The sequence below is a fragment of the Cetorhinus maximus genome, chromosome 18, assembly GCF_964194155.1.
Source record: "Cetorhinus maximus chromosome 18, sCetMax3.hap1.1, whole genome shotgun sequence".
Taxonomy (NCBI): Eukaryota; Metazoa; Chordata; class Chondrichthyes; order Lamniformes; family Cetorhinidae; genus Cetorhinus; species Cetorhinus maximus.
Window position 1 is genome coordinate 85,089,223 of NC_135896.1, and position 20,884 is coordinate 85,110,106.

The window sequence follows — 20,884 nt, forward strand, 5'->3', positions numbered from 1 at the left end:
TAAGGAAGGGTGTAAATGCGTTGGAAGCATTTCAGAGAAGGTTTACCAGACTAATCAGGTCTGACAGCACCTGCGGAGAGGAATACAGTTGACCTTTCGAGTCCATATGACTCTTCATCAGAACTAAGGAAATAGAGAAATGAGGTGAAATATAAACTGGTAGAGGGGATTGGGACAGGTAGAGCTGGATAGAGGGCCAGTGATAGGTGGAGGGAAAGAAGAGGTTGCCAAAGATGTCATAGACAAAAGGACAAAGGGGTGTTGATGGTGGTGATATTATCTAAGGAATGTGCTAATGGGGACATTAAGGGTAGCAAACAGGACAAGCAAGTGGCAGATGGCCCTAGTGGGGGTGGGGGGGGAGGGATCGAAATGGGCTAAAAGGTGGAGATAAAACAATAGATCGAAATAAATTTTAAAATAGGTGGGAAAAGAAAAATATATTTTTTTAAAATGATAAATTATTGGAAAAAGGGGGATTGGAGAGGGGGTGGGGATGGAGGAGAGAGTTCATGATCTGAAGTTGTTGAACTCAATATTAAGTCCGGAAGGCTGTAAAGTGCCTCGTCGGAAGATGAGATGCTGTTCCTCCAGTTTCCATTGAGCTTCACTGGAACATTGCAGCAGGCCAAAGATGGACATGTGGGCATGAGAGCAGGGTGGTGTGTTGAAATGGCAAGCGACAGGGAGGTCTGAGTCATGCTTGCAGACAGACCGAAGGTGTTCTGCAGAGCGGTCACCCAGTCTGCGTTTGTTCTCTCCAATGTAGAGGAGACCGCTTTGGGAGCAGCGAACGCAGTAGGCTAAATTGAGGGAAGTGCAAACGAAGTGGTGCTTCACTTGAAAGGAGTGTTTGGGCCCTTGGGTGGTGAGGAAGGGGGTGAAGTAAAGCGGCAGGTGTTGCACCTTCTGCGGTTGCATGGGAAGGTGCCGTGAGACGGGTGTAGGGGGTAATATCACCACCGTCAACACCCCTTTGTCCTTTTGTCTATGACATCTTTGGCAATCTCTTCTTTGCCTCCACCTATCACTGGCCCTCTATCCAGCTCTACCTGTCCCACCCCCCGCTACCAGCTTATATTTCACCTCATTTCTCTATTTCCTTAGTTCTGATGAAGAGTCATATGGACTCGAAACGTCAACTGTGTTCCTCTCCACAGATGCTGTCAGACCTGCTGAGTTTTTCCAGCTATTTTTGTTTTTGTTTCAGATTTCCAGCATCTGCAGTATTTTGCTTTTACCAGACTAATACCTGGAATGGGCAGGTTGTCTTATGAGGAAAGGCTGGACAGACTAGGCTTGTATATCTGCTGGAGTTTAGGAAAGCAAGAGGCAATTTGATTGAAATCCATAAGCTCCTGCGGAGTCTTGACAGGGTTGTTGTGGAGGATGTTTCCTCTTGTGGGAAAATCTAGAGCTAGGGGGTCACTGTTTAAAAATAAGGGGTCGCCCATTTAAAACAGATGAGGTGAAATTTTTTCACTCAGAGGGTCGTGAGTCTTTGGAACTCTCTTCCTGAAAAGGTGATGGAAGCAGAGTCTTTGCCTTAAAAATATTCAGAGGTGGATAGATTCTTGGTAAGCAAGGGGATGATAGGTTATTGGGATAGGTGGGATGCAGGTTTTAGGTTACTATCAGATCAGCTATGATCTTATTAAATGGCAGAGCAGGCTTGAGGGGCTGAATGGCCTACTCCTGCTCCTTGTTCATATGTTTCTTGACTAGTCTGTGAGACAGCTCTCCCAATTTTGGCACGAGCCCTCAGATGTTAGTGAGGACTTTGTGGGGTCAAGAGGGCTGGGCGTGCCAATGTAAACTGCTGGTGCCTAGGTCAATGCTGGGTGGTCTGTCCAGTTTAATTTCTTATTGAATTTTTGAGCAATTTAAGGCAATGGAGTGACCTGCTAGGTCATTTAGGAGTCAACCACACCACTGCGGGTCTGGAGTCACATGTAGGCCAGACCAGGAAAGGACGGCAGGTTTCCTTCCCGTTTTAATTCCATAGTTAGTAATAGAATTTAAATTTCACCAGCTGCCATGGTGGGACTTGAAACACTGTCACCAGAGTATTAACCTGGGTCTCTGGGTTACTAGTCCAGTGACATTACATCCACTACACCACCGCCTCCCCAAGTCAAGAATTTGCAAGTCAATTCTGATTGGCACTGAAATTTAAGTAGCACGGAGTTGACCAATGCATCATTATCCTCTGGAGCTGATTTGCAGTGACTACACTTCAAAACTACTTCAGGTGGTCTGGAAAGGTGCCATATAAATGCAAATTTTCTCTTAATGGTGTTCTATCCTTCTATCAGCAGCAACTACAGGTTAGTTCTTGCTTCTGCCAAAGTCTCAGACCTTTCTTCTATTATAGAGACATGTACAGAAAATAGAGAATAGCTGGTAAATAGCTACTTTTATTACTTGTCTGTGGATTGTTTGTAGCCTCAATCTATGGCTGACTTACTGGTCATACCTCAGGATTGGGTAGGTCTAAGGTTTTATACAGTCTGAAGGAAGAATCCACTACTGAATTCCTGAAAATTGAACTCCTGGTCCAACCCATCGTCGAAATATCCCAAGCCCATGCAAGAAAAAAGGCATTATTCTGCTGAAAGCTTTGTAAAACAGGTTAAACAAACCTGTCACCCACGAAGAGCGTTTCCAGTGCTATGCCCCCATGAACAATTTCAGCTGTATGCATCAGTTCCACTAAGACCAGTAGGTCATGTGTCAGGAACAGAACCAGTGCTTCTGGCACAGATTCCCACATCTGAGACAGACCCTACAAAAGGAAAACAAAGGTTAAAAAGCTATTAGAAGTGCATTGATGATTGGTCCCAATTGTAGATCAGACTTCATTTTCAAGTGAGTCAAGAAAAGATTCAAATAAAAGTTTCGTAAAATTATTTGTACAAAGGAAATCAAGAAATACTAGCGACTTCACTGTTTAATATTGTGGACATTTCAGAAAAAAAAACCCTCCATAATGTTAGCCAGTAATAAACCATAATGTCATGGCAGTCACCTCTGATGTAGAACTATTATATTAAACGTTAATTGTATTCTATTGTGTCCTATGTAATATAATCAAGAATCTCTGGAATTTTCTATTCTTACCTCTTTTTTTCTTCCCTCACTATTCAAATGAATGGCAGGTTAAGCTGGGTATGGCTCTGCTGCTTTGGTTGCCCTCTGGTTCCTTACCCAAATAGCCATTCCTCAGACTTGAGCTGAATAGTAGGTGTCAACAAACTAATAAATAAGCTGCACAGTCAAGCCCTGCATTGTTCTGATTTAATACACAGAACATTCAGTAAGGGAGTCATCAGATAGTGTCTGGGCAGTGGGAACCTTCACTGATTTTCTGCCCCTACCCTAAATTAGGCCACAGCTGCAGCAGCCTCAAAAGCACAGTTTGTTTATCGTACTCAGTACCACACCAGGAGGCGCATTTATTCATTAACCTGGTAACTGGTCAATGACTTAATGATTTTCAACAATTGCCCATTGGAACGGTCTATTGGCTGTCTCCACTGCCAAGAGAGGTACATGAATCATACAGCTATTATCCTTCACTAATCTTCCCCATCAAAGCCCTTGGTGGAAGGTAGGATGGAGCAAGTTATTTACCACTGCAGCATCAGTGTAAAAGATTCTGTAATTCTCTCTGCGAAGATTCGCAGATCTCACCTGTAGAGTTTCACAGTTCTTGACCTCATCCACTGTCACACATCCATTCTCAAACAAGTAGCAGCTGTGGTTCTGGCTGAAGTAATTATTGAACTGGGAACCAAGCCGCATCTTAAGTTGTTGATTGATGTAGAAGTCCCATGGAACTGTATGTGAATATATCTGTTGAGGGAAATGTTCAGGGGTCAGGATTTATGCATGCTTAATATTAGATGTACTTCAAGTGGTGCAGCCTTCTAAAATGCCAATCATCCAAAATACTGCTGCCCGTATCCTAATTTGCACCAAGTCCTGCTCACCTATCACCCCAGATCCTCATTGCTAATCCAGGAATCAATGCCTCAATTTTAAAATTCTACCCTGGTATTCAAATTTCTGCACGGCCTCACCCACATCTTGGTTCCATCTTCCTCCAGCCCGACAACTAAGGTATCTGCACTCCTCCAAATTGGTCTCTTTGTGCAAATTTGACTTCCTTTGCTCCACCATTGGTGACCATGTCTTCAGTTGCCAAGGTCCTAAGCTCTGGAATTTCCTCCCAAAATCTCTCCTGCTTTAAGATACTCCTTAAAATCTACACGATTGGCCAAGCCTTTGGGTCACCTGGCCCGATTAAGTCCTTTTGTGACTCAGTATCCAATCTCATCCAATAAAATCTCTAAAACCCTTGGGAGGCTTTCTACATTAAAGGCACTATATAAATTAGTCAAGGGGATTGTTATTTTTGGAGTGAATCAGGATTGGTGTACTCAAGATAGATATCTCCAATACTTACCCGCTCCTCATTCTAAACACTGTACTGGTCCCCTTCTTTGCACAAAAATCCCACTCACTTAGCCTCTGACCCAGCAATTTCATCATTAAAATCCCAGTCCCCATAATGTGTTTCCGTGTGCTTGTTATCCTCGTTGTTCTAGGTGGTAGAGGTTGAAGAAGCCTTGGCATGTTGTTGGAATACATGGTGCGCCGGTGGTGGAGGGAGTGAATATTTAAGGTGGTGGTTGGGGTGCCAATCAAGCAGGCTGCTTCATCCTGGATTGTGTTGAGCTACTTATGTATTGTTGGAGCTGCACTCATCCAGGCAAGTGGAGAGTATTCCATCAAACTCCTGACTTCCTGGCGTGTGCAGCAAATTCAACAGATTATTCAACAGTAGGGGCTATTACAGTTTAGAAAGATCGCGTTTTCGGTTGTTAACCAAATTTCAACAGGGCGTCTAAAATATTTCAGGTTTCCAGTATGTGCCTGAATGCTCATTTGATTTTTCCAGCAATTGTGGAAAGGGTATCACAGGACAGGTATCAGAACTCTGGTTGTTTTATCTTCCTAGCCAGTTAATTTTAGCACCCCATATCCCAAGACAGATTAGCTAATTGAACACAATAGCAAGATTTTTAGTGTAGATACAAATTTTAGGTTAACTAGGTGACAGCCTCAAAATCAATTTATTGACCATGTGTTGAATTGTTCAAGAGAAGGGCTTAGTTCCAAGATGCCTCCAACAAACCCATTACAGGAAAACTGATGACGCTCCCACTCTCACATTAACATGACAAAACTCCTTCATGGTGTATGCTTACATAGCAAATAAAGAGCGACTGCAGTACCAGCTTGTTTTTTTATTTTACTAAATATGCCTTTAAAGAATTTCCATTATATTAATAATGGTCCACTAGAATAGAGTTTACAGATTGCAAATTAGGCAATTTGTATAGAATGAGAAATCTCCATAATTTGGGCAGGGGGAGTGAAGATGGTTCACTCATTCCTAATATCCGTTAATCTTCTCCGCAGTAAGAGTGCTCCGAAAAAGACCACACACTATTGCCAAACAAAAACAAAACTAAATGGCAATGAGGCTAGACCAGGTAATTGTGTTGTTCTCCAAACCTGTAAGATGCTTGACATTGCTCTGAATAAAGGTCTCATTATACATACACCTATAACTAGTGGAGTGCTACAGGGATCAGTGCTGGAGCCACAAATATCTACAATATATATTAATGAATTGGATGAGGGAAGTGAATGTACTATCGCCAAGTTTGTGGATGACATAAAAATAGATGGGAAGGCAAGTGGTGAGGATGACACAGGGTCTGCAGGAGGATATTGACAAGTTAAGTGAGTGGGCAATAATTTGGCAGATGGAATTTAATGTGGGAAATGCGAGGTTATGGAAGAATAGCGGAGCTGAATATTATTTAAATGGAGAAAGACTGCAGAAAGCTGGAAAGGGATTTGGGGGTCCTCATGCATGAATCATAAAAAGCTAGCATACAAGTTCAGCAGGTAATAGGAAGGCAAATGGAATGTTGGCCTTTATTTCAAAGGGAATGGAGTATAAGAAGTCTTGCTAAAACTATACAAGGCACTAGTTAGACTACACCAAGAATATTGTGAACAGTTTTGGTCCCCTTATCTAAGGAAAGATATACTGGCATTGCAGGCAGTCCAGAGGAGGTTCAGTAAGTTGATCCTGGACATGGAGGGATTTTCTTATGAGGAGAGATTAAGTAGGTTGGGCCTGTACTCATTGGAGTTTAGAAGAATAAGAGGCGACCTTATTGAAACATCCAAGATTCTTAGGGGGCTTGACAGGGTAGATGCTGAGAGGCTGTTTTCCCTTGGGCAGAGTCTAGGATCAAAGGGCATAATCTCTGAGTAAGGGGTCACCCATTTACGACAGAGATGAGGAGGAATTTCTTTTCTCAGAGGGTAGTGAATCCATAGAATTCTTTACCGTAGAGGGTTGTAGAGGCTGGGTCGTTAAGCACGTTCAAGGTTGAGACAGCCAGATTTTTAATCAGTAAGGGAATCAAGGGTTATGGGAAAAAGGCAGGAAAGTGGAGTTGAGGATTATCAAATCAGCCATGATCTCATTGAATGGCAGAGCAGGCTCAATGGGCTGAATGGCTTCTGCTCCTACGCCTTGTGGTCTTATCTGCTGGCTTGATGGGATACCTACCTTAATTATAGCTTTGGACAAATTCAAGCTTGAATTAGTTCCGAAGAATACACGGTACTGTTCATGTACTGCTGCTTGTTTAATGTTAAAGGCTTGCGAGCCTGCAGGGAAAACAAAACATTTCATAACTTCAGGGTATCACAAAGTATTTTACAACCAATTAAGTACTCTTACTGCAGACACTGTTCTAGTGTGGGCATAAGATCCCACAACTACCACCAAGGTATATGACTTTATAATCTGTTTTGAGGTGCTGGTTGATGGATAAAAATTAGTTACGACCCCAGGGAAAACTTCCTTGCTCTTCTTTGAAATACCAGCAATCTTTTACTTTTAACTAGGGGCAGATAAGGCCTTGATTTAACATGTCATCTGAAAAAAAGGTGCCTCTGACAGTGCAGCAATCAGTATTGGAGTGTCAGCCCAGATGTTGTGTTGAAGCCTCTGGAGTGAGTCTTGAACCCATGACCTTCTGTCTCAGGTGAGTGCTATCAACTGAGCCACAAGTGAAAAGAAGTTAACAGTTGAGGTATATTCATTTAGGACAACAACATCAAACACCTTTTCTATAAAAACACTTAAGCAGCTGCCAAAAAAGCCCATTATAAAAGAAGGTACATGTTGCAGCAGCATTAGACACTGCTGGACAAGTGGGTTAGTTTATGCTCCCATTTGCCATAATAATTCAACACTTGATAGCATGTAAACATAATTTTGATAAATTAGAGGGGAAGGGAGGAAACATTTTCAAATATAGACAATTCCATTTAATGTGACCAGAATATTCTTCTCAAAAACCCAAGAGAACCATTAGATGGATGAATAATATGTAAAAAAAATGTGCTCCAGGTGAATACATTTGAGACAATAAATTTTAGATCTTGGAAGAAGGTACAGCCTGGCTCCATTTTCATACAATCAATAACTGCACTAATTATAGCAAACAGGCTAGATACAAGAGTATTTAATGACTTCCTCCATTAAGGAACACAGGTTTTGTTTTAGGGAATGGAGTACTATCTGAAATGACCCAGTTCAGAGTCTAACACTGGATTGTAACACTGTCAATGCACAAATAACAATTTCTTCCAACTTTGCAAGAATCGAATGCTCACTTTTAATAACCACAGAAAGCATTCATGCCACTTTAATAGTATAATTACTAATTGCTCTAAACACACACCATTGCTATATAAAAATAGCTACAAACGATTGTAATATTTGCATAAGCAGTCATCGGCAGGTATTAGGCATCCAGTGGCTTTTGCAACCTCAGTACATGAACATTCATTTAATGAGAATTTAGGTCTCAGGTCAACAGTTCTGTCAAAAGATTGAAGTCTTGCTGAAAACAAGCTGCAGCTCATTGGAGTGTGTCTAAACAATCACTATATAAGGTATAAGCTGATGTCCTAACGAAAACACAAGTCCCATCTGTACATTGAGGATACCCTCCATTGTGTTGTGTGGCACTACCACTGTGCTAAGTGGGATAGATTTTGAAAGATTTAACAACTCAAAAACGGGCATCTATGAGGGGCTGTGGGCCATCGGCAGCATCGGAATCCTATACAACCACAATCTGTAACGCCATGGTCTGACACATCCCCCACTCTACCATTACTATCAAGCCAAGGGATCAACCCTGGTTCAATGAAGAGTGCAGGAGGACATGCCAGCAGCAGCACCAGGCATACGTAAAACTGAGGTGTCAACCTGGTGAAGCTAAAAGACAGGACACTTGCATGCCAAACAGTGGAAGCAGCATGCAATAGACAGAGCTAAGCGATCCCACAACCAACGGATCAGATCTAGCTCTGCAGTCCTGCCACATTCAGTTGTGAATAGTGATGGACGATTAAACGATTAACTGGAGCAGGTGGCTCCACAAATATCCCCATACTCAATGATGGGGCAAGCCCAGCACATCAGTGCAAAATACAAGGCTTAATGAAGCATTTGCAACCATCTTCAGCCAGAAGTGCCGAGTGGATGATCCATCCCTATCTCCTTCTGAAGTCACCAGCATCATAGGTGCCAGTCTTCAGCCAATTCAATTCACCCTCTTGATATCAATAAATGGCAGAAGGCACTGGATACTGCAAAAGCTATAGGCCCTGACAACATTCTGGCAATAATACTGAAGACTTGTGCTCCAGAACTCGCTATGCTTCTAGCCAAGCTGTTGCAGTACAGCTACAATACTGGCATCTACCCAGCAATGTTGGGAAATTGCCCAGGTATGTCCTGTCCACAAAAAGCAGGCCAAAGCATAAAAGGCAGTGACTATTTATTTCAAGTGAAATCCTTGCCCGCATCTCCATAAACAAAATTGTGGTTACTCTTGCTGGACACAAATATTGTCATATTTGTTTGTACATCAGATGTCAAATCTTCTCTGCTTTTAAGATAACTAGGTGTTTCCAATGCTGTACAAGCTGCAGCCTGGGAGATTCCAGAAAATCTAGATCTTCCTGCAATCAAGATGACAATTCTAATCTTAAACTGCGACAAATTGCAGGGAGCCCATATTTTGGGTGTCCAGGAACTCCTAGGGCATAACAAAAACAGAATTACCTGGAAAAACTCAGCAGGTCTGGCAGCATCGGTGGAGAAGAAATCAGTTAACGTTTCGAGTCCTCACGACCCTTCGGCAGAACTGAGTATAGTTAGGAGAGAGGTGAAATATAAGCTGGTCTAAGGTGGGGGGGCGGGGCCGGGGCCGCCCCCCCCCTACCTTAGACCAGCTTATATTTCACCTCTCTCCTAACTATACTCAGTTCTGCCGAAGGGTCGTGAGGACTCGAAACGTTAACTGATTTCTTCTCCACCGATGCTGCCAGACCTGCTGAGTTTTTCCAGGTAATTCTGTTTTTGTTTTGGATTTCCAGCATCCGCAGTAGCTTTTAGCTTTTTGTTTTTAACTCCTAGGGCATTGTAGTTGCTTTGTAGTGTAAACAAAAACTCCTGGATAGCATGATGACAATGCAGATATTTGAAGAATATTACAATTTGAAAATTAAGTTTAGAAAATTCAATCAATTTTCAGTTCGACACTGCCATGGACCTTCTGAGGCGAATGTGTCAGACATCTAGAGTTCTGCTGCAAAGAGAACAGAAACCTTCGCTGTTGGGAGCAACAGTTCAGGAGGGTAAAGATAGCAGTCTAGCCCAATGCAGCATCAAGTTAAGAGAAGTTTGGAAGGGCACCTGGCAAAACTTAAGAATCAGCATGAGCTGAATTAAGAGTCTGTATTTTTTTAATCCCACTAGTATAAAAGAGGACTTCTACTCTATGTAAAACATGGCTAGCCACTTAGATCTATGGGACTAGGCTAATAGCCCAAAGCTAAACAGGCAGTAAAGTATTATAAACAGTTAAAACTATATTTGTAATGATGTGAATGCAGCACGGAACACCTGGAGCATAGAATTCCCAATTTGCTCTGCAGAAATCCAACATAAAATTGTTCCAAAGCCAACATTTGTCCAACATCAGTAGTTAAGCCATTTTGGGTCAGATTTGTCCCATTACGATCTTGCACTCTAATTTATATGCTTCTTTCCCCCACTTTTCCTTAAGTGTTTTCCAAGCCACTGCTATTAAAACACTACCAGGTGATGTGATCAGAAAAAAGTATTGTGTCTCTTACCCAGATGCAGCTCGAGTCCATCTTCAAGTGTGGGTATTGGGCTGTCCTGAATGTGGAACTCTGGGAGCGAGCTCAATGGAACTGAAAGGGACAACAGCAACTGATTCCGCACTTCTATATCCCAAGGATTATCTGGAATTCATCAGAGTGGGATTTCAGAAACAAGGAGAACAAAGCATATTTGGCCCTTTACACTAGTGCAACAATTCATAGCTAATGGTGTGTCGTGGCGGCCACTGAATATGCCCATTTTATTAATTTTGAAGGCAAGAGTGTGCATACTTTTTGGCAGCATGTAATCCATGGTAGATAAGATATGCCAACTTGGAGATCAAAATTTCTGGCTAAAAGACAGATAACAAATTTCACCAGTATCAAAGCAATTCAGAGAGCCATGGCCTGGTGAGGACTGGAAGACTGTAGGGTGGCTACTGTAATGAAGAACTATTACAACTATGGTTCAAGACCAAAGCCTAGAAATTACTGCTGGCAATATTAGATGAGCACTTAATAAATACATACAACATTTGCCTTAGATATATTCCTGAGCTTAAGTTGACCGTACATACCAGACAAGGCAGATTGATTAAATATTTGGTGGGTGAAGCACAACTATGATCAGAGAAATCTCACTGCATTCTGGAATACATTATGTGCCACCAAATGATCTTTCTGACCTCAGTGGAAACGATAACACCATCAAGTCCTTGGCTAAGGCTTCAAACCCCATTAGACAAATTTGCATATTAAACAAGTTAAATGAACGGTATTGTATATTTACAACAATTAGAATCACAGGTTAGCCACATCTCCCGCAAGTGCTTCTTTTTGCCACTGACAACTCCAACGACATTCCAAACTGGCAGCTGAATGGCTACGGTTAATAGCTCCAGAGCCACCTGCCAAAAGGGCTTACATGGGGGGCAGGGGGGGGTTTCTGCTCAATGTTCATAGGGCTTGCTGTTGAGAGATGGACCCATCATTAAAACTGATTAAACTTGAAACAATAATCCTGTTTCTCTCTCCGCAGATGCTGCTGAATCTGCAGACCATTTTCAGCATTTGTTTTTATTTCAGATTTCCAGCATCTGTGGTATTTTGTTTTTGTAAGATAAAAACAGAAATGACTAAAATACAATTTCAAGTCTGGCCTCCATTTGGAACGGGGGAAATATAGAGCAGGTTAGGGCCAGTGCTTGGAGACTCATTCGGGAGAGCCCTGAAGTCCAATTAAACTGAAGAACGTAGTGGGTTCTCCCAACCCTTAACTATATAATGGGTTTGTGAAAGATACACGACTATACACCCATAATATATTGTACTCCGAGAAGCAATAGACAGAAACAAAAAAAAAGTTTCCAAGGAATCATGGCACTGGTCTTCGAAAACCAGACTTGTGTTATCATTACAGATACAACTGTCAATCAAACCCATGTTCATATCGAGTTGAATGATTTAGCTGAAATCAGTTCCAAATCAGTGACAGGTTTTCAAAGCGTAATGGTAACAATCAACCTAAACATTCAAGGCCTTGAGCAGAGATGTATATAACAGCCAGTCTGAGGTGCATATTCTCCACTGAATAGAGCTAGGGATAATAAATTTTAATCTGTGTGCTGTGACAGCAAGAAAGAATCCAATAAATGATCCATTACTGAGCAAAAATGCCTCGCATCACACAATCCCATATTTGAATATAAACCTTTGGAAATCTTTGAAAATAGTTACTCAATACCTAATGCTAAAACACTGATATTTGCAAGATTTTCAAAACATTTTCAGCATATTATTCAGTACTTTAGCATCCTTCTTTAAGTAACCATTTAAATAATCTTTATATAATCTTTAAATAAATGATATTTTTGCAGTTCCTCCTTGGGTTCAGCACCTTGTATTGATCATCACCAGCTTTCCTCAGAGTCAGAATCCACTGTTAACTAATAACTCACGATGTTAATCCAGTTTAGCCACACTGTCAAGAATGGTAACTGAATAGTTGGCTTGCTAACTAAGTTACCAACAATAAGCCTAAATAGATCCTAAAGACTAAACAGAGATAGCAGGTCCATACCAGAGGTGGAATTGACATTGTTGGTCTCACAAGAGTTCAACTGACCCAGTTCCAGTTTTTCAAAGACATTCAAGTCACTCATAGTACCAAGTCCTCCCACAGAAGAAGAGGAGACTGCGGAAGAGGTGGTGGTGGCAGCAGAGGACAGGCCATCTTCACTTGCTTCCTGAATTGGGCTGTGGTACAAACAAAAATTCAAATATTGTCCAATCATTTACAATATTATAGACTAAACCCACCCAGCACATTGAATTATAATAATGGAAAGTTGCAAAGAGAATTATATCCATCGACATGTGAAGGACCGTTACATATTTGAATTAATTGCAGAATTGTCATTGAAATAGGATTAAGTCAGTTCCAACCATATTGATCTCACACCACATCCACCACCCATGTACATTTATCTAACAAAAATCTAGCAATCCCAGTTTAGCAATTTTCCAATTGATCTAGCCTCAGCTTTTTGGGAGAGATCATTCCAGATTTCCAATGTCCTTAGTGTGATGGAGTGCTCCCTGATGTCATCCCTGATCAGTCTAGCTCATTTGACGTTATGTGGCCTTATTCTGAATTCTCCCACTAGAGATCTGATCTGTTAAGTCTTTTAACATTGCTTAAAACATTCAAATGTTGACCACAACTTCCATCAATGGGCCCCACATTAGCTGATATTGTTAATGATTGTCTTTTTTTCAGGTACTGTCCCCCACTTCATAATTTGCTGACAATCAGTCCTCTCCTCAAAAATCTGCTCTGGACCTCAATGTACCAGCAAATTACTACCCATTTCGAACCACCCTTTCCTCCCCAAAATCCTTGAACATTTGTCACTTGGAAATCTGTGCCCATCTGTACCACAATTCCATGTCTGAACTCCTCCCATCAAGTTTCTGGCCTGGTCACTGTACTGAAAAGGACCTTGTTAAAACAACATCCCACGACTTGCATTTATATAGATGCCTTTATTGTAATAAAACACTCCAAGGCACTCAACAGGAGCATTTTGGAACAAAATCAGATCCCAAGCCACATAAGGTGATATTAAGCCAGATGAACAAAAACTTATTCAAAGAGCTAGGATTTAAGAAGTATCTTAAGAGAAGAAGAGGGGTGGAGAGGCAGAGTGATAGAGGCAAAGAATTCCAGAACTTAGAGCCTAGGGAGCTGAAGGCACAGCCGCCAATAGTGGAGTAATTAAAAAGCAGGAATGCTTAACAGGCTGGAGCTGACAGAGCAGAGGTATCCAGGAAGGGGAGAGGATAGTGGGGCAAGTGTGCAGTATTGTAGGCCGAAAGAAGAGTGTGGAGGGGAAAGTCCAGGAAGATTTAAAAATCAAGGGTGAAATTTTTTATTTTAAGGCATTGCTTGTCCTGAAGCCAATATAGATCAGGGAGCACAGGGAAGGTGGGTCACTGGTGCAAGTTAAGACAGAGCCAGCAATTTTGAATGATCTCAAGTTTGGGGAGGATAGAATGTGGGAGATGTGCTGGAAAAATTCAGGAGTTCAGGAAGTAAAGGGCTGAATGTCAGTTTCAGCAGCAACTTTTTAAGAGGTGAAAATAGGCAGTCTTAGTCTTGGTGCAGATCTAGGGCAGAAAGCCCAAGCTTTCATGGTAGTGGCGTAGCGCTTAACTCTAAATCACGACTTATTCTATTCCCGTACTCCTCTAGCTACTTCTCCTTTGAGGAGTATATGGCCAACCATTCTCATTCTTATCTTGCCCTTCATCCCCATTTTTTTTTTTTAAAACCAGTCCAAAGACTTGCAGCCTTAACAGTGTTGCAGGGGATCCCCAGAAACCCTCACCATTTCTTTATGAGGCAAAGAACACAGAAACCGGTCCAATGGCCTAAGCAGTCAATATTGGTGTTTACCCTCCACATGAGCAGCAGCCCTAATTGCACAGGTCTATCTTGTTTCTGCATCCCTTTATATTCCTTTCCTTCAATTATCTATTTGCAAATGTTGACATGGTTGCTATTTCATTCATTTATTCCAGTCAGGGATTTCACAGTCTTACATCCTATTATATACAAAAAAATCTTCCCTGTTCTTTTGCTATTTTAAAATATTTAGTACCCATTTCCTCACAAAATATCAAGATGCACAAAGTTAGTTAGAAAATTAGTCAACTTATGGCCCCTTCTGGAAGAAATCGAACATTGGAAAACTACTACTTCAACTATACAATAAGCACCTTAAAAAGGGGATGATAAATCCAGTAAGAAGGGGTTAAGGAGAATCTCGATCACATCACATCTAGTTTACATCAACTGATCAGTTCCATAGAGGCTAGTCCAAAATCATTGCCCAATATTTCCCAAGAAGCTGTTCTGAATAATAAGCATTTCTATTTAATAAGCATCGTAGAAGATTCAGAGAGGATTTTTTTTGCTAGTAATAAAATTAGTGTTTATATAAAAAAGATTAGAATGTGGAAGTTACATTTCTCCTAGACTTCAGCTGCTGTTCAATGACACAAAGCTGATTATTCCACGAAACACATTTTTCGTTGGCTAAGCTTTGCAATGTAGTCTAATAAAAAGCTAGCAAAACGCCAGGGACTACAGAGCAATTTCTTACCTTAGTTTCTTCAAATGCAGAGGTTGGTCAAACAAGGACTCCTTGATGGGTGACAGTGAACTCAGAGCACTTTTACTACCATCTATGGAGTTCTGTTTGATTGAGTTCTCCTGGTCATCAGTCAGAGGATTTCGGTGGAAAGGGGTGGAGACCAAATGTGCCCCCCTGGTAAAGTCACATGTGTTTTCAGGATAAGGGCCAAGGGTCTTGTTTGGGTAATCACTGCTCACGAAGTGGTCCTCGTTCAGGGGTTCAATCCCATCCAAATCATCCTTTAAAAAGTTAAAACTCCTATTTACTATTTATCCACATACATATTCAACAACAATGCTAACTGATACCCCAAAATGCAGAGAAATTTTAAACCAATATCTAAAACTGGTCAGATAGCAATGGCTGTAGTCATAAGCAGGGGAAAATATGCAGACTCGTTTTAGACAGACACCAAAGATCACAATTGTCAAGGAGAAATAAAAGCAATGGTCCATTACTGATGGCGCCAATTCAATTAGTCTTGGACAATTTTTAAAAAGCAGTAATTCACAATTCAGCAGCTAAAAAAAGTGAGTTCCTAAAAAGAAATGTTCAAAAATTCAAAGTCACGCATTATATTCACAAGGACATGCTATGTCAGAGAACATCAGTGCATGCAGCAGCTCCTGATCTTATAAGCATAAGTAGAAAAGTTGTAAAGAACAGGATTCCCCATTCTACCGAGAAGAAAAAGTAATTAATAACAATACTCAATCTTACAGCAAAAAACGAGGTCATTTGGCCACTGCACCACCTCTTTGAAAGAGCCAATTAGTCTCTTACAGTCTGTATGTTCTCTATAATCCTTTTCAAGTACATGGCCAATTCCTTTTGAAAGTTACATTGAATCCATTTTCACTACCCTTTTGGACATTACATTCCTGATCATAATTTCGTGCTTTAAAAAAACCCCACCTCTGGCTCTTTTGCCAATGGTCTTAAATTGTGACCTCTGGTTAGTGGCTGTCTGGGCAGTGGAAACAATTTCTCCTTACGTACTTCCAAAACCACCCAATTTTGAGCAAGTTTATTAAATCTCCCCTTAACCTTTTCTGTTCTAAGCAAGGGAACAAGTGCACCTTCTCTCACTTTCCCAAATAACTCAAGTCCCTTTTCCCTACCGTTGCACATAGACAAATTCAGAGTTCTTGTGTTGCTTCAATGAATTACAAATTTAGGGAAAACTGACAAATATATAATTTTTCTACAGTATTATCACTTACACATTCAGCAGCACAGGCTCCCTCAGTCAGAACACGTTGCGATGGTACAAGGATTCCAGAAAGCTGCCATCGAGTACTGGTCTTCAAGTAATTTGCTGGCGGCCTTGAAAATACAAAAAGAGTGTCCAATGGCCAATCATCCCTTAAATCTCAACTTTGGTATGATTTGTACCTAGAAGTCTCAAAAGTTAGAATTTGAATTAATTGCTTTAATCTACATTGGTCTCAAAAGGAATTGAAAACAGTCAAAAAGCAGAAAGAAATTCTCCAATGGCCTTTACCTGATGAGGAGAAAAGCCCAAGGTTAAATTCCTGGTCTGTATGAGTCAGCTAGTCTCAATCAGTATGACAGTTAGGAGCACTAAAATTGGCTTCAGTTCTCTGGGTTAGGAGGATTGAAAAGGCCAATGTACTTGTGCCCAATTGCTGGTTGAAGGCAGGTTAAGAGCCTCCAGTGCAAGTCACAGGCAGAATAGCCTGTCTGTACACACTGTCAAGGTTCACATATGAATAGTGACCAGTTGAGCAAGTGATGGTGACTCCAAAGCTTTCTATGGAACTACAAGGTAATACCACCTTTGAAAGAGAAAATAAGCAGGATTAAATACTACACATTCAGTGTTCCAATATATATTTCAAGCAGTTAAAGCGATCAGTTGCTTACAATCGTAGCATACAGGCTACCTTTTTAACACTTACACAGAATAAATAATTCAATCCAGAGCAGAGTTTGTTATTTTATTAGACTCTATGCAAACAGTTAGTTGGTAGGGAGGGAGACAAGGCAGTTAAATGTTGTAGAGGTGGAAAAAAATCATACTAGCAATAGGGTGTGCATCTCTGAAGTTATACCCAAACATGTTACAATGCAAAAATCCCTGTCAGAAGCAACAGCCAATGCTCAGTTGCATGTGTACTGTGAGGTAACATGAAGTTAGACTTTAGAACTGTCATTTTCTGGTAGTTTTCAGTCTTGCCTTAATAATGTGGCTAAAAGAATCAAAGCTAAATACAATTCACCAATGTCCTTAAACATACTAAAAATGGTTCCCCACAGCACAAACAAATGGGAATTTCTTTGAAAAACTGAAGTCCATCAGAAAATAATGAAATTGAGTAGAGGAATACATAGTTTGCTCTACCAAACTGAGAGAGATTCATATGTAGTTGATTAAGATTCAAATTATATTTGCAAGTGCCTGGAAACGCAAAACAAATCACCTACAACGGTGATTCTCAAAGTGGGGTGCATATACCCCTGGAGATACGGCAGGTGTCTCCAGGGTATACTTAAGAGAAATTGTGTAAAGGTGGCATCCCCCTTTAATGCTCGTCTAGGCTCCTCGAATAGAGCTGCCCCAATTTTTGTTTTAGCACAGTAACTGCACATGTCCAGTCTTTAAAAACAAACCGCAACTTTTCTCGCCACTCCCTCTCCAACCCCAACAAGCCCTTGTTCACAGCAAGCGAGTGGGAGGCAGTTAACAGCAAGCTGGAGCCTCCCACAAATAAGCTCATCCATCAAATTAACAGTAAGTAAAAGATTGACATATATTTATCTATAATAATGATTTACAAAACATGTGGTAATTGGAGGGGAAGTTTAAAAAAAAGGGGTAAATCTGAATAGGGTTACACGACCAAAAAATTTTGGGAACCACTGACCTACAACATATGGCATTCCTCAAACAATAGCTCATTTTCAATACTTGTCAATGGACAGAATTTAGCCCTCGATGGGCAGGCGGGCCCCACCAGCTCGGCGGCGGGCGGGCAGCCGAACTCTGCCGCCGAAACGGGCCCTGCCGCTATTTTGAGTGGGCGGGCCAATTAAGGCCTGCCCAGCGGGCTGCCCGATGGGGGGGGTGGAGAAAGAGAGGGATTCCCCAACTGTCGAAGTGTGTGCTCTTTCACGCATGCGCACGAAAGAGCACACTGCTCCCTGAGACTAAGTGCTGTCTCAGGGAGATTGGTGACAGTCTAAAAAACATCAAAAATAGCAAAATAAAAAAACTATTAACATGTCCCCCTCATGTGACAATGTCACACGAGATGGGACATGTTAATAAATATTACAAACTTTATTAAAAATTTTTTAAACAGACATCCAGCCGGTGGGTGAGGTTTCATGTTTTTTCTCCTTCCCGCCGAGGCTCCTGGCCTGCCCGCCAACCTTAAGGGTGGACGGGCAGGGCCTTTAATTAGCTTAATTACCCTCTTAATGGCCTAAACTGGCCATTGACAGGTCGGCAGGTGGACAGCTGATTTTGCTGTCTGCCTGCCTTCCTGAATATTTAAATGGGGCGGGATGATGTCGGGGGTTCCTCCTGACGTCATCCCACGTCATTTTCCCGTCAGCGAGCGGGCCCCACCCCAAATCGCCGACGGAAAAATTCTGGCCAATAGGTTAGCAGTAAACAAGTTCAGTAACAACAATGGTTTGGAAGAGTTTTTAAGTAATTAGATTACATGGCCTTGTTTTAAAAAGCTGAAGATTGGACGGAATGAAAATAAGAACTTATATCATTGCCTTTAACATAGTAAAACGTTCTGCAATGCTTCAATGGAGTTCTATAAAAAAAAATTGACAGCCACGTAAGGAGATATTAGGACAGATGATCAAAGTTTAGTCTGAGTTAGGTTTCAAAAATGAATGAATGTCTTAAAGGAGAGAGGTGGAGAAGTTTGGAATTTGAGAGCTTACAGCATAGCTGCCAATGGTGAGGGTATGGAAATCAGGGATGCACAAAAGGCTAGAATTGGAAATGCACAGATATTATAGGGTTGTATGGCTAGAGGAGGTTGCAGGAGGTAAGGAAGACAAAGCAGAGGCTTTGCTGAACAGGGTGAAGCAAGGCGCAGATTGGTTAAGTATTGGACATGTGCAGATATTGCACCTGTTTCAGCTAAACAAAATAAGTGACAGCCATTCACTGACTCATTCCTCAGGACCAATCAGGGTCAAGCTACCTGGTTTAAATTTCAAACAATGCTTGGCAGTTAATTGTCAGTCACCATCACTGGTGCATTCTCCATGGCAACGCCACTTGCCAGCCAATCAGCACTCTCTTCACATACAATGTAAATTGTTGTTTTACCCATATATTAATATTCTTGAAGTGTCCTGATCAGTGCAAGACGGAAAGCTTAGACAAGTCTCTTTTTTCAGCAATACTAAAGTAATTATATCAATTTTTCTATATTATCTGGTCAGACTCACTTATTCTCCTGGTTTTCAATATCTGCATTCTCATCAAAAATGCTGAAAGGTGTTGGTGCAGATGGTAACCCCAAGAAAGGGGGCACAAGGGCTGGGACTGAATTTGAATGGCTTCTGTCAGCTAGAAAGAAAAAATAACATTTCATTACAGTGCATCACATTACCATGCCAGTTACTGCACAAGTTACCACTCATTTGTTACACTAGTTGTCGCCTTCTTCTTTAAAGATCTTTATTGAGGATACATTGCTGCTTTCAGGTCTTCCTAGTCTGTGAAAAGACCAATTGTTGGAAAAAATAATCTACATATTATTCTATAACCAACAACCAAGCCACCAGAGGCTCTTCAAGCATGTTCACTGCAAGATTTAATATTGGTTATCCCTCCTCAGCGAGGATGATGGTCTTTCACAAGTCTGAAAATGGCAGGAGGGATCTGCAGGCTTTATGGCACATGGGGCATTTGTTGTCATGTGGAACGTCTGGCGTGTATTATCAGTTTGGGTCATGGCGAGATCTTTTTGCCGCTCTGGCTTTTCCTCTTCATTTTTTCCATTGTAAGGTCTCAGAATGCTGGGATCCTTCCCACAGGCTCTGCCGCCATCTGGTTCGGTCCAGTGCTCCCAGGAGTTGATGTCAATGTTGCATTCCAACATGTTGGCTTTCAACACATCCTTGAAGTGCTTCTTCTGTCATCCTCTGGTGCATCTGCCCTAACTGAGCTGGGAGAAGGCAACTTTCTTTGGGAACCTAGTATCTGACATCCAAACTATATGATCATCCCAGTGAAGTGGATGGCAGATGATCATAGCATTGATGTTTGTGGTGCCTACGTATGAGGGGACACTGATGTTGGTGTCTGGCCTTCCACTTACTTTGCAAGACCATCAATGCTGCCTGCAGAAGATATGACACTAGTGCTTTTGTAAAGAAAATAACACAATTAATGGAAAATTTAAGGTGTTAATTGTATTAATTGGATTAAACACTGCTGCAGCATTTGAACTATTGCCAAGGCCAGTTACTATAGAAAACGCTGGAATTCAAGAGTGAAGTCCTTGGGAGGCAACCAACCAGACATGCAGTTGGGTTTTCAGACTGAAAACATCTGATATGCATGGTCCTTAGAATTCTTAAATTTGATAAGAATACAATACAAATATTTGAGTTCAACTAGGATGGTTTTAAAACAGACACCTGGCTAGGGGACACTTTAGTCAGCCATCCTTGGATATAGGTTAAGTCCTGGCCTAGTCCAGGATTCCCTATCTTTTTGAGACAAAGACACTTTCACTTAAGGAGAAATTATACTGGATTGTAAGTATAATTGTCTTAAATTAATATGTTTGTTTATCCAAACAGTTCATCAAAGTGGATTCAAACTCTATGTTATCTTCAACCTTGTCAAATATATCTTAAGCATGTTATGAATAGTTTTA

At 41.2% G+C, this 20,884-nt stretch overlaps 1 protein-coding gene across 1 annotated transcript in view; it reads right to left on the reverse strand.

The window, feature by feature from the left end:
• The window catches only part of bub1bb (BUB1 mitotic checkpoint serine/threonine kinase Bb), an 87,784-nt gene that overhangs the window by 7,605 nt on the left and 59,295 nt on the right, over window positions 1-20,884 (reverse strand). Inside the window, exons 14-21 of the mRNA XM_078563106.1 lie at window positions 19,446-19,566; window positions 16,226-16,328; window positions 14,970-15,241; window positions 12,383-12,558; window positions 10,312-10,443; window positions 6,659-6,759; window positions 3,694-3,855; window positions 2,643-2,785 (exon numbers count right to left, since the gene is read on the reverse strand). Of these exons, the coding sequence (XP_078419232.1) occupies window positions 2,643-2,785; window positions 3,694-3,855; window positions 6,659-6,759; window positions 10,312-10,443; window positions 12,383-12,558; window positions 14,970-15,241; window positions 16,226-16,328; window positions 19,446-19,566 (1,210 nt within the window). The remainder of the gene's footprint in view (window positions 1-2,642; window positions 2,786-3,693; window positions 3,856-6,658; window positions 6,760-10,311; window positions 10,444-12,382; window positions 12,559-14,969; window positions 15,242-16,225; window positions 16,329-19,445; window positions 19,567-20,884) is intronic.